Genomic DNA, 17,567 nt, shown 5'->3' with positions numbered 1-17,567 from the left:
TTGAATTTGATTAACTAGTTGTAAAGGCACATGTCAAACGACAATGACACAATGTCATACGCTGTGACCCTCTCGAGTAGAGGTAGACAAAAAAGATGAATGCCAAGACTTTGCACCTTCGACGTCGATTGATATCGTCAATGTTGCTTTTTATTGGCACTTTGCTAATAGGAGACACGCCCTATTCTTACAAAAATATTGTACAGTACAATAACATTTTTGATAACGATTAGGAATGTATATATTTATTTAGTTACACTCTACTGCACATTTTAAAACGTACATAAAAAAAATTCCATAGTTATTATCGCAGTGAAATCACAACTACATTAAATAACAGTGACTCAGGCATTGGTTTTCATAATGACTGTAGATACATTGCGGATAGAATATTAGTTGTTGAGTTCGCGAATCAGAAGCCAGTTCCAAATCGGTAAGAAGATCATCAAGAAATTTCTCGGCCTCTAGGCTTGGTGTAGGCATCAAAACTACAACCAACTAGTAGTTTTGATGCAGATAGATCATTTTTATCTTATATTATGATGAAGATTATACTGAAAATAACAACTACACTATTTTCAGTAATTTCAACCACCGAACCGTGTTGATGTGTTAACCAAAAGATATGACAAAATCTTCAAAATTTCCACGTCACCATAGAAGATGTGAGGAAGTTTTTTGAAGAGGCGGGAAGACTTTGATTTTGTTTAAGCAGTAATTTAAAATATTAATTATTATTTTCTGTTTCAAATGTTAAATTTCGGTTTTCTTTAGTTTTTTTTTATATATTTTGTCTGTAAATGTACTTACTTGTTTTCTGTTACATATATATAGTTTATCTATGTAATCTGTTTTGGCTTTTTGTATTGACTGAGTGTTTTGTTTTATAATGTGTATGTTTGCTGTAAGACTACTAGTAATTAAATAAATAAAACTAAATATCTATGAGTTTGGAAATAAGTCGATTCATACTAATAAAACACAAATATCTTTCATATGTAAGATATACTTCAGACGTAAACATAGAAGGTTAAAAAAAAATTGTTTTCAAAATTGATAACAGGTTTGAAAACAATTAATCTAAGTAATAAATTGCATTTGCAGTAATACTATAAGAGTTTTAATCTGTTAGTAAGAGGAGATAAGAAACCTGTTATCAAACAATGACTTGACATTGGAATTAATATAACATTAAGCTTTCATTTTGAGGATTCTAATCTTGACTGAAGTAAATGACTATTTGTTTAAAGAGAAAATATCTATTACAGTTTGAATCTTTATTATTCTTAAATGTAAAATATAAAAGAAAAACAAGCGTTAGTGTGTTATTTTAATTTAAGTTCAGCTTTTGTCTCACTTGACGCTTCTTTCGTGCATTAATATATTGGCCATACCGCGTCAAGGTTTTACCTTTGCTAAGGTACCGGAAGCAACCCTTTCTTCAATCGCTTAGCAGTTACAAAAACTATCTGTTTAAACTACGATGACTATATATACTTCAAGATTTGATACGCATTTTTTAGTATAAAATTATTTAAGAAAACATGGACATGATATAGCCCCTGTAGCAAACATAACCCCACTTTTAGTGTTTATATGAAAACCGATACAACTATATTTCCTTAAGCTGTTTCAACACACATAAAAAACCGACCATATTTTTAATTTTATTATGCTTTAATGTGTCTTTTATCTTTATTACACAGATTGGAAAACTTGCTCGAGTAGAATCTATCTTTACTGGACTTGATTCTAAGAGTAATAAAATTTTATTTTATATTAATAAATAATGTTATTTAATCGGAATTCATTTACTTGTAATACATTTCTATATAACAAATATAGAAATTACGTCCGTGTTTATAACAAAGACGCCAATAGAATACATTGAGCAAGTTGTTGTGTAACATTGTACTCTCGCGTCGTTAACTAACTATAAACCTACATATCAATAACAATTTATTCAACGCATTTAAAAGTTCTGAAGGTCGACGCTTTTATAAGAAAAACACATTTGAATTAGTATTAATCTTGTATTTTTAGCCTTGCTGACTAACGTTTCAGACTGTTTAAAAATAAATTCCTGCCGGCAAAATCACTGACCTGTCCAGTACGATACTCATATGCCTATGCAAATTAGCTTTCAGGTCTCGCCGAGTATACGGTGCTTGCGGGGTCTGGGGCGAGGGAGGCGGGGTCCCAGAGGGGGCCCGCTTCCCTATCAGCACCCGCAACTCGGCCATCAGCGTCTGCACCATGCGGAACACGACTTATCACCACTGCGTCACTTCAGCTTATGTTTTTATTTGAGCCTTAATCAATCAGCTTGCCAAAACCCATTGGCTCGACCGGTGCATCGTCCAATTGTCACAGCTCCACGTGATAAACACTATCATCAATATCAATGCGAGCGTCTTCGCCTAGCGCGTGCGAATTGTACACTGTCGGATCTCGTTCGCAATTGACCTCGTCGCTTTTTATAAGTCCGCAAGGTGCTCTCGACTAAATAATTCACAGTATTATATTTAGGCAGGAATTTCGGTACAAGTGTGGAGGGTTGGATTTTTATTTCATTCAAGGGTCACTATGGTGAAGGGTGAAAGACCCCGCACGCATACTTCTAATTCATTAATTACCAATAAACAATGAAAATGTAGGTCAGCTGCAGCGGAACAAAGGCTGCGCGAGGAAATAAGGTCAGACGAGTGTTGTTGGGTTCACGAATTGAGAGCTAAATGGAGCACTCTTCCGACGTGGAATAAGACCAAGGACGATGCAAACAAGTCAAATAACGATTACTCAGACGCCTCTACCTGGTGATGAATGCAGACAGTAAATCACCTGCACCGAAATAGTTAAAGAAATTACTAAGCTAGGTTTACTGCTCGTTATATGCACTACGAGCATATAACGTTGGTCTAGTGGCTTAGTGGCCTAGAGCCTAGACGCTCATCCATGAGCTCGTACATTCGATCCCCGGCGAACATTCGCTCTAACGGTGAAGGAAAGCATCGTGAGGAAACCTGCTTGCATTAGATACAAAAAGTCGACGGCGTGTGTCAGGCTCAGGTGGTTCATCACATACTCGCCTATTAGATTGACATATGATCATGAAACAGATACATAAATGTAGCGTCACTGTATTATTTAAGGTCTATTATACAATCAGGAAAGATATCATAGCATTTAAAATAACCGACTTTGAACATGAATTGTACGTGCGGTTCAGGGAGAGGTAGAAATAGAAACACCTGACACAACCGACACCGGAAGTGTGGCTGGGCGAGCGTCGTACGCGTCTATTATAAGTTCAGAATATCAAAAAATATTTAATAGTAATCACGCTCGTTCTTGATTAGTTAAATTCAATAGTGAATATAGTAAAACGTTTGTGAGAACGTTCTATAAACAAAGGTAGTACAAACCCTGTCAGGCTTGAGCAAATCGGAACTCAAACAAAATCCTGACACATTGTTTCTTGATCGACTAGGCCGTTCTAGTACCAAACTTTCCCCACTGTCGTGAATTGACAATATTAGATCAGTACTAAAGTGTAATCGACAAGCGTAGACGCTTATGCTTCCGACGTTAGCACAATGTATAAAGGAAGTATCCGCAATTTCCTGGATCATATAGGAATGACTGATCGTGGCGAATCGTTGAACGATGACGGAATGATTTCATGTACACTAATTATCGACACTTATACGACATCGTTCAAAGTTCTGTTGAGAGTAAACACGCAAGTAAGTAAGATACTTCTTCAATAATTGATAATTGTCATTCTCGACGTACCATTTTAAGGCAATTGATTGGTTTCACTTGACGTGAAAAACTGCAAGTTAACAATAGCCTCGTCATCCCTGACCTATATTTTGGTGTCAATTAATTCGGACAACATTCTTACCACACAGGTCGTAACAACACTGTAAGTAATATTAATTAGCACCTTATTCGACATACAACATAGTATACCGTCCTGTTAAAGAATTATTAGGTTAAGGACGCGATTAAAGATTGACCTAATTCAGATAAACCTAATGCAACACTTACAGGTGGTACTTCAGATGGTCCTCCAGGTTATCTGAGTATAGTTTTCTGTTATAGAAGTTACAGCACTTAACAATCACTTAAAAATTGTAAAACAAACGTTCACTATGAACCAGCGCGGTGTACAAACTGAGTGCGCGCGTCCCTCTTCCCGTACAGTGAATGAGGGTTGGGAAGGGTGGCGCCATAGCTGGTGCCTTGTGGCTACGCGTCAATCAATATGCGAGATGAGAAGACAGGCTAATCGACAAGTTGTTGCTGTGTAATCAATATTCAAACATACAACATCAATAAAAAGCAAATAATTTTTGAATAAAATATATTAACAACAAAATTATTCAGTCCGTAGTGAAAGCGAATAAGAATATTTCAAATTAAATATTTAATACACTTGGACTTGAAATCGACGTTTTGTGTATCGTGAGCTGAATATTCGTTCAAGTGAAGCGAGTTGCGGATATGTAGTTCAGGATTACGATTTATATAATCAAAGTGAACTTAGGTAATTAGTTTCAGTTTCAACCTTGACATGAGTGTGAGAAGTTAAAATAATATATAATAATAAGTAAAAGAAGAAGTCTATGAATCAAAAATATCCACTATAGTTGAGTAAAGTAATTTAAAATCGATGATTTTTTTAAAAAAATGAACAAAAGCCGATATACTAAAGGTACGAAACAGGTTTTTTGTATGCAAAGCGGTGCAAGGTTCGAGTGCAACGCTGATTGCATACATTTCGCTCAGTGCCACCAAATTTTGCGTGACATTCAGATTTTATACGAAATCTTACATAGAATACAAACCACAAGATAATATAAATGGCAACATTACCATGTTTATTTAATCCGTGTTAAAAATATCAATTATCATTATCTGCTATTTTTTAAAATATAAAAATAAAGTGTTTGTAACCATAGTTTAGTCAATTCCATATTAAATGGTGACCATAGTAACAAACACGTATTATTTATCTAAAAAGGTACATTGTTTATCATTTTCAAATGCAATCAACGAAATCAGGGCGATAGGGAACAAAATGATACTGACGATGTGATATAACAACGCAAGTTACGCAACGCTGTTACGTGCGGTGTAATGACACGCACTATCTCTGCTATCGAAACGCATCGTTGCGAGAACCGACAGCAAACGATTCGTCTAACGTGCTGTTATCGGTGCATCGTATTAATTACCTAAGTTATGCACTTTACCGGTTATGTGTAAGCGTTACTGGCATTTAAATATTCATATGATACGACTCGTTTAGTTTTGTCTTTATTTCACCCGTCGCTATGCTAAATGTGATGTATGAAGAATAACTTTCATCTAATATAAAAAAATATGAGCAGTGATGTGGCTGGCTGGTCGTGTGTTTGAATCGCTGCTGAGCGCGAATGGATCTGTTTTATGTGCGCTTCTAACACTTGCTTTTACTGGGAAACTAAACATCGTGAGGCAACTGGCATATGAAAAATTTACGACATGTGTCAAGCCCAGAATAAAAATAATATTTTCAACGAAACGGATGCAAGCTGCGGCCTAGTCGTATATAGGGTTGTAGCGCCACTGGATTACTGTTATTAATATAAATAATAATTAAGAGCTAAACGTTCGTGATCACCCGTCTCTGCAAAAAATTTAAGATTAGTAACTAAATATTTTTTGAGTAGTTCCACGTGAAGGAAATTAAACTATTACAAAAATAGCCTCAGTTAATTAGTGGAAAAGTCGGTAAAGCCAATCAACAAAAACTCGAATCTTGTTATTTCAATATGTAATATTTTATAATAATATATCACGTAATGTGCGTTGTTCATAAAGCGTTGGCTATTTATAAAAATATATGTCCAAAGTAGAACCGGATACATTAATAATTGTGAAACGCATTGACTATAAAGAATTTAAGTAGACTATGAAATAAATATATAGACTTGACGAAAAATTTATAGAACACAAAGTCGAATGTAATTTTTAAAATTGTTTATTGTATTTTGTTCGACGATTCATTTTCGGCCTGTTCTTTACGTACGGTATATTTTCAAGTTACTTTAATAACAAGTTACTTTATTAAGATATATACCGCAAGTCTACATTAATATAACTTGAGTCGTGCTTTTTTCGCTCAATTAAGAATAAAGCATTATTATTTATTAGTCCTAAAACAAGATGTATGCTTAAAATATACAAGAAATATATAACTTCACAAATTTTACACACACACACACACATCATAACATTTTTTTAACTAGCAAGGAAAAAAATAAACAAGCACAAATAATAAACGTTAGTGGAAAATTATAGAAGAATTTTGGTAAAATCATTGTAATCTAAATAGAATTTCATTACAACGATTGTATTACACAAGTACATGCCGGTGACGTGACAGAAATGGTCCGAGTAGATATATAAACAAACATCAAAATAGTATAGTTAGATACACTAAGAGCTATGGACAAGATTGATATATGGTATGATAAAATCGCTGCATAATGTGGATGTTATTATTATGCAACTCGTGACACGTTTTATAACGTACCTTATGTAATAATTTTATGTCCTTTTTGCAAAACACATTCAAGTTACAAATGAAAACTACGAAGGTCGAGAGAAATCAACAGATTAGTGGGCAGCCATTTGTATGAATTGATAAACAAGAGGAATTAGCGTCGGTCCGAGTTAATCTGACCGCAAGGGAACGGCGCCAGCGACTTTCGCTTTCTTTGTTGTGAAAGTGATGATTGCGAATGCAACAAAGCAATATCTTGCATCCTAAACTCATCTATTGAGAATTTACTGTGCGTCAACATTTACACGAAGATAGAGCATGAAACTTTCAAAGTAATTATCTCTAATTCAGTTAACTGCTGAGGTTTTAACTTGTTTGTGCATAGGTGTGACGGATTAGTAAAGCATGTTGCTAAAGTGTGCATAATTATCTCTAGTAGTACATGTATATCAGTGCTAAGTTGGATTAATTACGTGTACGATGAACAGAGACCTACGCGTTGCCAAGTCGGTCAATGCAATCGATAAGGAGTGGTTGTGGAGTATTTTAATTTGTCTCAGTGTATTCTCTTCTTGTTACATGATCGAATAACTGCTAAACATGAAAACAAAAGCAAGCTTTCTAAACGATGACTTTCTCCTAAGTTCGGCACGTAGATATTAACTGCCCTTTATTAACCACAAATTATCTACAGATTAGAAACGTTATCACGCGATGCATTGGCTTCCTGTAACAGATTATTAACTGTAACATAATAAGAAAGTTCATGAAGGTACTACAAGTGGTACTATGTAGAGTTGGTTGTCAATAGTTCAATGTTTTATTTTATTTTAAAAGGCATAGTAACGAAATACACACAAACACTTACAGAAAACACATGACCAACAACAACACGATACATGCAGCAATGACAAGTGTGCAGAACATTTAAAGGGAAACATTACAATGACAAAGAGAAAATTGTTAAACAATTAGATTATAAGACATATCAACATTTTAACTGTCCAAAAAAAAAGTACGTTATATATTATATGTTACGATTAGATATTAGCGTAGGTTGCGAATAATGATAAATTTAAATGTACATGTTTTCAGCAAATATTCTCTGTGTGTATGAGAAAAACGCTCCCTAGAAGGTGAGCAATCATGGGCGTGGAGTTTACTTAACATTCAAACACTCAAGGCTCATGTTAGCGACAACGTTATCTAAACTGATGAAAAATTCATTGTAAGTAAGGTGTTTCAAAGGTTTGCCTACTCATGAAAAAAAGAAATCCAGCGACACGACAACACTATTAAGACAGACCACAGCTCTTTACTCTGTAACATTTCATAGCGTCAGCAGGCCCAAGCCCAACCCAATAATGAGTTTTTTGCAACAAAAGCGCAACATATATTGAGAGAACTGCATCGAACTTGTATACAATAACTTCGGTCCACGCTGTCGTTTTTAGAAGTTTATAAGACTATCAATTCCTCAATCTTCCTTTACGCACATATAGTCCATTGCTTCACAAGCGGACTCGAAGGCACGGTAGGTACGGCATACCCGTCACAATGTTAAGTCTGTGTTATTTTAGTCTAACTCATACAGGTGTAGTGTTTATAAATAGCATGACATGTTAAAATAAAATGGGGTTGAATTGAAATTAGTATGTAATTTATACAACGGTTTAAATTTTAGTTAGCATTGTTAAACAGATGCTAATTGAGTCATAAAAATGGATGACCGACTAATTCAAGGTCGCTCGAATCATTTGCATAAAAAATAAACAAAAATAGCAAACGTAATATTTGTAACTAGTTTAACAAAATTCGTTACGACTATTAGAAGAATCTTTAATTGAATACTTCAGCACTTTGTAGTATAGACGTTGCGCTGAATATTTTTGTTTTAAGAGACTAGCCCTTAGCCCGGTGTTGCGTCATGCGTACCGAGCCTGGATGTACTTTTGTACAATTATTACTTGGTCCTAGTAACGAGGAAAACAGTACATTACCTTTAGGAGGATTTACTAGGATTTGATTTGCTTTTAATTTGTAATATATGGGATATCACAAACGTATTTGATTTTAACACACGAATGTCATAGTTCGCGCTAAGTCTTAACGCTGAATCCTACCCATAATCAATTACGAAACCGTTGACCAAACTCAATTAAAATTTCACAACTGCCTATTTTTGTACAATTTAATAAGAACATTCATAAATCATACGATAGCCTTGCATTAATACTTGTTAAAAGTTCACAGTGCTAGCTAAATATACCGGTTGTTTCACCTTGAATTACACAGTTTATTTCGCCCGATACAATTTGATGAAAACCAGCCTTTACATTTCTTGTGAATGAAAATCTCAAACAAAGAACATTTTCACTCAGCTATTTGAAAGTTAAATCTTGTTTACGTTCTCGATTTTAAAATACGAACAGAGGAACCTTTGTTAGATTTTCGTGTGAAATTTTATTCTATCGTTAATAATATGTGATGACCTGATTATATCAGTTTATACATACGACGTGTTACGCAGAAATTGTCGAATCAGAAACAAAATTCATTACCTAGTGGTTAATAATAATTTTTAAGCAATTAATAAAATTAGGATTATTTAATGAGTGTAAGAACATTTTACTATGAAACTCGTAACATATAATAACAGTAAATCTTTAAAAAAGTAGGTGAAACAATATGTTGGTATTTAAAAGTAACTTAATACTTACATATTTTTGATTTAGTGTAACTATGTTTTTACAGAGAAGTTTGCGACGAAAAATAACGAGGGAGTTTTACAACTAGACGTATATGCCCTTATATATAAGTATCATATTTAGTTAATCTACATATTTTTTCTTATTTAATACCATTTAAAGAAATTGCTTAAGTATTCATTGGAATAAAAACAGTCTATAATATAAGATACTGTACCCTCTTTGTACCCATACCCTTCTGTACATCTTGATTTTTTATTCACCTTAAAATTATTACAACTTGGTAGTTTATATATAACAATATTTATTAGAAGAAACAATGCCAGAAGTATATATTATAATCGGTTCACTTAGTTTTGAGTGTCTAATAGTAAATAACTATCAAATAATCCAGAGACATCGCGACAATTTCCATTTGAGTCAGTATCAAATACTTCGGTCTGTGTAAAGACAAAGTAACAAAAATCAAAGACCAAATAGATAGTATTGCGCTTTTGTTGCAAATAAACCAAGCTACAATTCTTAATAACATCAATATTTATGCATATATTCTAGGTATCAACTATCAGAGATACATTAGAATCAGGGTTAATTAGAAATGTTGGTAGCACCGAAGGTCTAAACTTGACATTTGCTACACAATGATAATGAATAATCAATATTCGTTACACACCAAGTAACAAGAGGTAAAACAGTTTGTTTTTATGAGCGTATACATAAGACTGACTTACTTTATCTAAATAACAGTATCGTAAGAAACAGTGGATTAAATGCAGCTTCTCGGACCAAACGGGAGTCTACAGTTTAAGTTTGGAAAATTGAAAGTTTACAGTAGTACAATATCTGCACCATGCCGTGCAATAACTAGTGACCATCAATGGCTACCACGCTGACAGGGCGTTTCTATTTGAAAGGACGAAATCTTGACTTACCCGATAAAGTTTTTAATGAAACAATACACGGCAAATAGGGTCGCATCGTTGAGGCCTAGTTCCGGCTTGATCCTGGGCAGAGCTATGGATGGTGACGCCGAGTCCGGCGGCGGGCCGCGCACCTCCGGCGTAGCCGCGCTCATGGCGGTCCGCGGCCGCTCGCCTGCCGAGTGAGGAGCGATCGTGAGGCCTGCTCAGAAGCCTTCACGCTCAACCACCGGCCGGCACCAGCGGCGCCTGGCGGCACACCGCGTCTCCGCAAGCTGCTCGAGCGAGAGCCGGGCGGACGCCAGCCACAATACGATATCGATCGCGTTCCTCGCGCCTGCGCTGTGTTCGCGACGCTCGTTCGCGCGTTACACGTCCAGCATGAGGAACGCGAGGTAGATAACGAGAAAGAACCACGGGCAGAACAAGTACATGCAAACCGACATTGTTAGCTTTTTAAAGTGTCTTTAAGTTATAAAAATGTCTTTGGGAATTTTATGGGAGTGTATGGGATGCACGTGCGGCGCGTGCGTCTGTCGGCGCGGCGGCACTCTGACTGGACGTGCCTGTAGCGTGCTCGCGCTCTGCCCGATATCCGCTCCCAACACACTATCTATACGTTCCGCTCGTACGCACCGTCAACACCTTGATTTACATGCTGAAGATGCGATAGCCATAAAGCCACATAAGGATACCGTAAATTCTTTAAAATCAATATTGATAACTTCTGTAACGTTTGTATGTAAATCCAAAAGTTTAGTTGTACCTTAATGCAGTAAATTTGAACTATTAAAAGGAACGCAAGCCACGAATCTATGCGGATATTTCTTCTTTATTGACGTCGACATTAAAATGTCGAAAACAGTAACAGTGGAGCTGATTACTAAAATAAATCGAATTTTGAACAAAAGTCGTTCGTTTTCTTTGTAATAATGACTGAAGTCCTGATTATTACAAAGTGTACACTATCGTTTTATCGATAAAAGTCACGATTGAAGTGATAATATCATTGTTAAATGTTGAAATATAAATTGCATAAATATAAATCTTTATTACAGACAATACAAATTATAATATAATAAAAAAGTTGACTATTAATAATCATGAGCAACGCACATGAAATACGAAACCCTAAATAGTAGATCCACGGTCAATGTCCCCACGCGAACTTCGTTCGATCATTAAAAAAATACTTTTCATTGCGGTGAAATCATTCAAATAGGTTTTTTCGGTTCATAATTGATGCTAGAAAAACATCATGTACCTTTAAGCCGAACGATATTCGAAGAAATAAGTAGATAATTTAAAATCTGGACGAATCGTTTTTAATATTAAGATTATAAGTATACCAGCACTACAAAATTTAATGCTCGATTAGAGTAAATACTGATTTTGGGCACCAAAACTCAAGTCTGTTTTACATTGCGATCATATCTATTGTAAATCATTAAATTAATATCTCAATGAATATGTCAAAAAAACCTAAAGAATATAAATATATAGAAATTAATTTAGTAAAAACAACGTTAAATCAATCTTTGTTAATAATTAAAAACTAAAAAAAAGCTACAATAAGTACACATACACATTGACAGCTTACAAAGCTGTATTGTAATAGAAAACAGGGCAGTCAACTTCTAAGAAGACAATTTAACCCTGATGATAACGTCCTACTCGATTACTGGGAATATAAGTGAGTCAGGAATTACACTGTAAAAAAAAAGATAAGGAAAATCCTGACCAATCTCAGAGGCAAACACTGAGAAAATTAATTGGAACATCTGTCTTGATAAGTATTGAGGATACCGGGTAAGCGTATGCATCGTAAATGTCACGATTTTTTGGGTTACGTATAAAGAAAATTTTAATTCAAATTAATTACGTTACAAAACGTTCTTAAAAGGGAAAGTTTTCAGTCCCTTTTGTGTTATATAAATATCGCTATGAACTCATTCCTAAAACATTTTCATCAGCTTAAAAGTTTCGTAAGCATAAAAGATCGAGATACTAATATAGTTTAAAATAAATAAATACGTACTGCATATAACAGTTATAGTTGTATTGGTTTTAGTGAAGTCTAGTCTGGTAATAAATACGGTTCCTTTAAATTTGAGATCATGTTTATTAAAAAGGTTTTCAAAAATCGAATCGCAGTTTGATAACAAAAATCACTGTTTATTTACAGAATACATTCAGGCGTAGATAAAATACAACACAGTATCGTCAAAATATTATGATCAGAAGCCAAGACCTTTGCTAAGTGCAAAGCAATAATAATTGTAAACACAAATCGTGAATTTATCACGACACGGTATAAAATAATTACCACAGACACAACGTATCTTTAACAGCAGATTTTATTTATTGAGGAGGAAATTACATTAGTCATATAATATTTAAGCACATAACATACAATGTAGTCAGGTAAATTATATACGCTTAAATTATTAAAACACACAAATAATGGCAGCATAGACACGGCAATCAGAGTAGCACACATAGAAATAATGTAAATTGTATGTAAATTGAATACTGCGCTATAAACAAAAGAATATTCATACGGATTTTATATTAATATTTTTGTATATTGCAACAAGTAGAACACAAAAATAACAAACTAATAATATTCTATTAGCAACAATTTACACTTATCGTTAACCCAGAAAAACATTTACATATTCTGAATAGCGAATAGACAGATAATGGTAATAATGAGCTTCGTGCAGCAGCATAAACAGAGGCGTAACTAAACATTTCATCCGAGGGCTTGCAAGGGCCCCAAGTATATGAGGCAACAAATACGTTTAATATGGTTTTGTTGTGGTATTTTTTATTAGTTTGTTTAAAAGAATTACTGATTATAAGCAATACAACTAGGACGGCCAGGAAGGCTCTAATTAAAAAGCGTGGCGAAGGTTTTGTCATCACGACCACTCTACTACTTAAATTTGAAAATTGATTGTGATTACGAATGAAATTATCGATGTTGTTAACTGGCTTTGAGAGGCATAATAGCAGTTTTGGGCCCAAAACCCTTTACAACTTTACGCTTTTCCTACACCACTGGCAGCACAAATACACCTTATATGATCATTGGTCGCATTCGTGATTCGACAAAATTAGTTGCATTTGTAATCAGCGCTATGGAGTCTCAAAGTTTGCGTGAATCGTAACTTTGAATAACGTGATTCTTGAATCGACTAAAGGAAATAAAATTTAATTCTCACAGCCGCACGTATGTGATTTGCGATTTAAAATGCTTAAAAGGTTATCTAAAAGTTAGGTTAAGGAGGTACTTTTTCTGTGGATCACTATCAAGACTGGCTATTTACTGTAAGTTTCATATCATATCTAGATAACCGCAACACTAATAAATATGCTCATCTGAGCCACTGTCCGCTTTTAAGATTTATTTAATTAAAACACTATCGACACTGGCTGAGCAGTGTTGACCAAGTGGCTTCAGCGTGCGACTCTCATCCCTGAGGTCGTAGGTTCGACCCCCGGTTGTGCACCAATGTATTTTCTTTCTATGTGCGTATTTAATATTAGCTCGATCGGTGAAGGAAAACATCGTGAGGAAACCGGCTTGCCTTAGACCCAAAAAGTCGACGGCGTGCGTGACACACAGAAGGCTGATCCCCTACTTTCCTATTCTATTAAAAAATGATCATGAAACAGATACAGGAATCTGAGGCCCAGGCCTAAAATCGTTGTAGCGCTATTGACTTTTTTTAAAAATAAAACACGTTATATACGGCCCCACGTGGTATTTAAATATTTTTTTATGACCTTACCCCATACTGCATTAACTGAATAGTTAAAAAAATGCATTTACAATATTCCGCATACTTAAGGTCAGCACAAATCAAGAAATAACCATTTACATGAGAAACTGTGACAAGGGACCTACGACGATAATATCACCACGACGGTGCAATCTGTTTATCTCAATGGCTCTGGTGTTTACCTCGTCTCGGCTACTGTACTTACGCAAGTCCAATTTCCCGCTATCGGCAAGCACGCGCTGATCTATGACGCAAGCTTTCATCATTATTCTCATTACGAGTAGTGTGCAATAGCACCACTCCTGTCTCAATGTGCTATTTGTCACATTAAGGGCAATTTCGCATAGATACAGACGAATTATTAGACTATCAGGTCTTTTATCCGTTTAGTACTTAGCTCGGAGTAAAGCTTTCCTGTAATATAATCTTTAATTGTGAATTCAAACTAAAGCGTTTCGCTACAAACAAACGCCAAACTCATTAATGTATAGTTTAGTAAATCCTTTTATAGTTTTGTTAGACATGTGCCGTTTAGTTTTTAATTCTTTGTGTTAGATTGAATCTTAAAATTCGTAATAGTCATACTTTTACGATAATAAAATAACTTCTTAAATAGGTACATAAATCCCAGACGAAGTGCAACGATCCAAAGTTTAACGGCCCTTTGGATCAATCGAAATTATTCAGACGCCTTTGCCTTTGTTGTCCTACTGAAATTTCGTTGTCTATAATAAATTAAATTGAGCCGTAGCTTTGCATTTGACATCAGGGATTCTGTCAACTTTTAGAATTACCTTTGGGACCTCCAAAATTATTTCAAAAAGAAATTGAGAGAATTTCATGAATTATCAATAGCTTGTGATTGCTATTTGCGGTTGTATATGTAATCTGACAACAGGCTAGTTAAATTTGTATGCCGAACAACGTTACAGGGAACGATTTTAAACGAAGAAACCATTAAAATCTTTTGACACGGGTTACCATATGCTACAGTCCTGACTCGTCTCTTGCTGCTTCCACGTACATGGTATTTTCCATGCATGCATGGGTTAAGGAAATTTTTATCATCTCCAATGATTGATGACAATCTTATATTTACTAAAATCTATATCCATGTTAACTCACTTGACCTTATTATGAAACAAAGAAACCATGTACCCACTAGCCATGAGTACTACGTTTTTATATGTAAAAAGCATTGTAACTATGGCAACAAATCGACTTAACTCCACGATTTATAAGGCCAAGTATCATCGGATAGAATGTTTCCAGTAATTGAAATTCTACACGAATTTCGGAAAGCATGTAGTGTACTTTATCAGCAATCTGATTACTGCGTGTGCCACGGTAGCCTGATCATGTTTAGCTACATTTTGAAATAATAATTTCGGCAAATATAAGTTACGATTTATACTGGACAATACGAACATCTGAAAGGAGAAAAATAAATGGTCTGGTATTGGAGGAGCATGCATAGGATTCCCTGGATAGCAAAACAAACAAACGTATCTATATTAAGACGGTTACAATTGAAAAACCATCTTTCGACACTTAGTTATAAACGCATCCTGAGTTTTTTTGGACATGTAACACGCAGAGATACCGAATGTTTAGAAAAACATTTCCTGACTGGCATAGTGGAGGACACTAGACCTTGTGCCCATCCTCTACCCGATGGACGGATCAAGCAAAGGTCCTTATAGATCGTACCATCATCCAGGGAATGGAGGAAGTTGTGCGGCGCCACTAACACGACCGACAGAAATGTACAGCACGACTGAAGTCTAAGTCTTAAGTTTCCGTCCGTGTATCCGTATCGAATATGGCTTTTCTTGATCTTTCCTCAATTTTCCCTTTCTATACATGGACTTATCCTATCCTAAATGGATAAGTCTAGAGATGCGACGGGTTCGACAACGGTTCATAGATTCATTGAGTTGAACCTAAGCGATTGCACTTTCTATAAACTAAATTTAAGCGTAATTTGATGTTATCGCTATAAAACCTATACACATTAATAATGACGTAGTCAAACAAAACCCAATATCGTTGAAGTCCTAATATCCTCAACGACCATACTACAAACCTAGAATTATAGAAGTCTATCAATGCGATCACGATACACATTATATAAAGTATAATGTTTTGGTCATAGCACTCGAAGATAAGATACCAATAATAATTGATATGAGAGTCAGCGTATCACAGAATCGTCCCATGTGGACAGATACGGTGGATATTTTTCTAAACAAAAACTCCTAAGAAATTTCGTGACCATGTCTGCTAATGTTCCTTAACAAAGGGTTATCTAACTTTTGTGATTTAAAATTAGTTAATTAAAGTGTACACAATTAACAATAAGTAAAATCTTAAAAGTCCTTAAGTCCAATGTTGACTTGTTAGCTGACCCTTGAAACAACAGTTCAAGCGAGAACAGAGTTTGTTTGTGTGCCTAGTTTAAGACGTGAAGTGTCAGCGTAGCTAAGTAAACATCTCTTTATGAGAACTCTACAACATTGTTGTGGTTTACACTGTACCTATTTCAGTAAATGACAACTGTGTAGTAGTTGCCACTGGCTGTTACTTAGAGCTAAGGCGAATTTCCTTTTTCTAACACACTTTTCTACTAAAATCCAAATATTTTTAAGTCACAAGTTTAACAAAGAATTTGAATAGGTCAAAAAAATTATAGTCATAACATCCAACTATAGTTTATATATATAATTTAGAGTAGATTGTATACAATTTTCTGTGTTTGTTTGACTAAATTCTTTATTGGCGAAGACATGACATTAGAATCTACGTTTCAGCGCTAAAAAATATAATTAAATTCGGCTCGCAGCCAAACCAGCCTGGTTTTTTAATCAAATTGTTTCGGTATGAGTGTGATTCACAGATTACAATAACAATAATCCAGTAGCGCCAATATGGGTCTTGGACTCGCATTGCATCTGTATCTGTGATATTTTATTTGATAAACGCAACGGGTTTTGGATTTGATACATGCCGGTTCACGACGTCATTCCTTATCGTTCGAGCAAATACGCACAAAATATTGGACGCCAGAGATGGAAACTACGACCTCAGGAAAACCACTGGTCCAACACTGATAAACAAGGCCGTAGAGGTTGATTTCAACATTAGCAACAGTGCCGATTATTGGTCAAATAATCCATGACCTACGACAAAACCAAAACTGCCGCAGACTTTCAAGGCTAGGTACTATTACAAGTTTAAGCGGAATGTTTGTGAGAATTAGAATGCGAAGTTATTTCTCACGTTTGTTTATCATGCGTTTACAATTAAACCGAGACGATGAATCGGGGTTCTCAGTAGTCTCCGTAGATAATATATGAAGCGTTACTAAGAATTAAAATAGTTTTAATTACAGCCGCATAAAACTTTTGATACAGGTAAATAAGCTATGTTGCAGATTGGAATGCTATCTGGCTACAACATAGCTTAATAACTGCAATACAAGTGAAATACAAATTTTAGTCGTGTTTTCATACAATTATTAGATTAGCTAAAACAATCAAATCTAATACATATAATAAACATTATTAATTAGAATCAGCAATGTTGTCTGGTTGGG

At 35.0% G+C, this 17,567-nt stretch overlaps 1 protein-coding gene across 4 annotated transcripts in view; it reads right to left on the bottom strand.

The window, feature by feature from the left end:
* LOC123713986 (protein bunched, class 1/class 3/D/E isoforms) overlaps window positions 1–17,567 on the bottom strand; it is a 132,696-nt gene that overhangs the window by 24,577 nt on the left and 90,552 nt on the right. The window contains exon 1 of one of the 4 annotated variants that reach the window (XM_045667942.1): window positions 10,197–10,750. The exons of 2 other annotated variants lie outside the window; for them this stretch is intronic. In XM_045667942.1, the coding sequence (XP_045523898.1) occupies window positions 10,197–10,339 (143 nt within the window). In that variant the 5' untranslated portion in view covers window positions 10,340–10,750. Of the gene's footprint in view, window positions 1–2,103; window positions 2,439–10,196; window positions 10,751–17,567 lie in introns of those variants that run through there. One more of the 4 variants, XM_045667941.1, reaches the window with a different exon arrangement.

The sequence above is a fragment of the Pieris brassicae genome, chromosome 9 (genome assembly GCF_905147105.1).
Source record: "Pieris brassicae chromosome 9, ilPieBrab1.1, whole genome shotgun sequence".
NCBI classification, from domain to species: Eukaryota; Metazoa; Arthropoda; class Insecta; order Lepidoptera; family Pieridae; genus Pieris; species Pieris brassicae.
The sequence above is the reverse complement of the archived record's forward strand: the minus strand, read 5'-3'. Positions and strand labels throughout refer to the sequence as shown.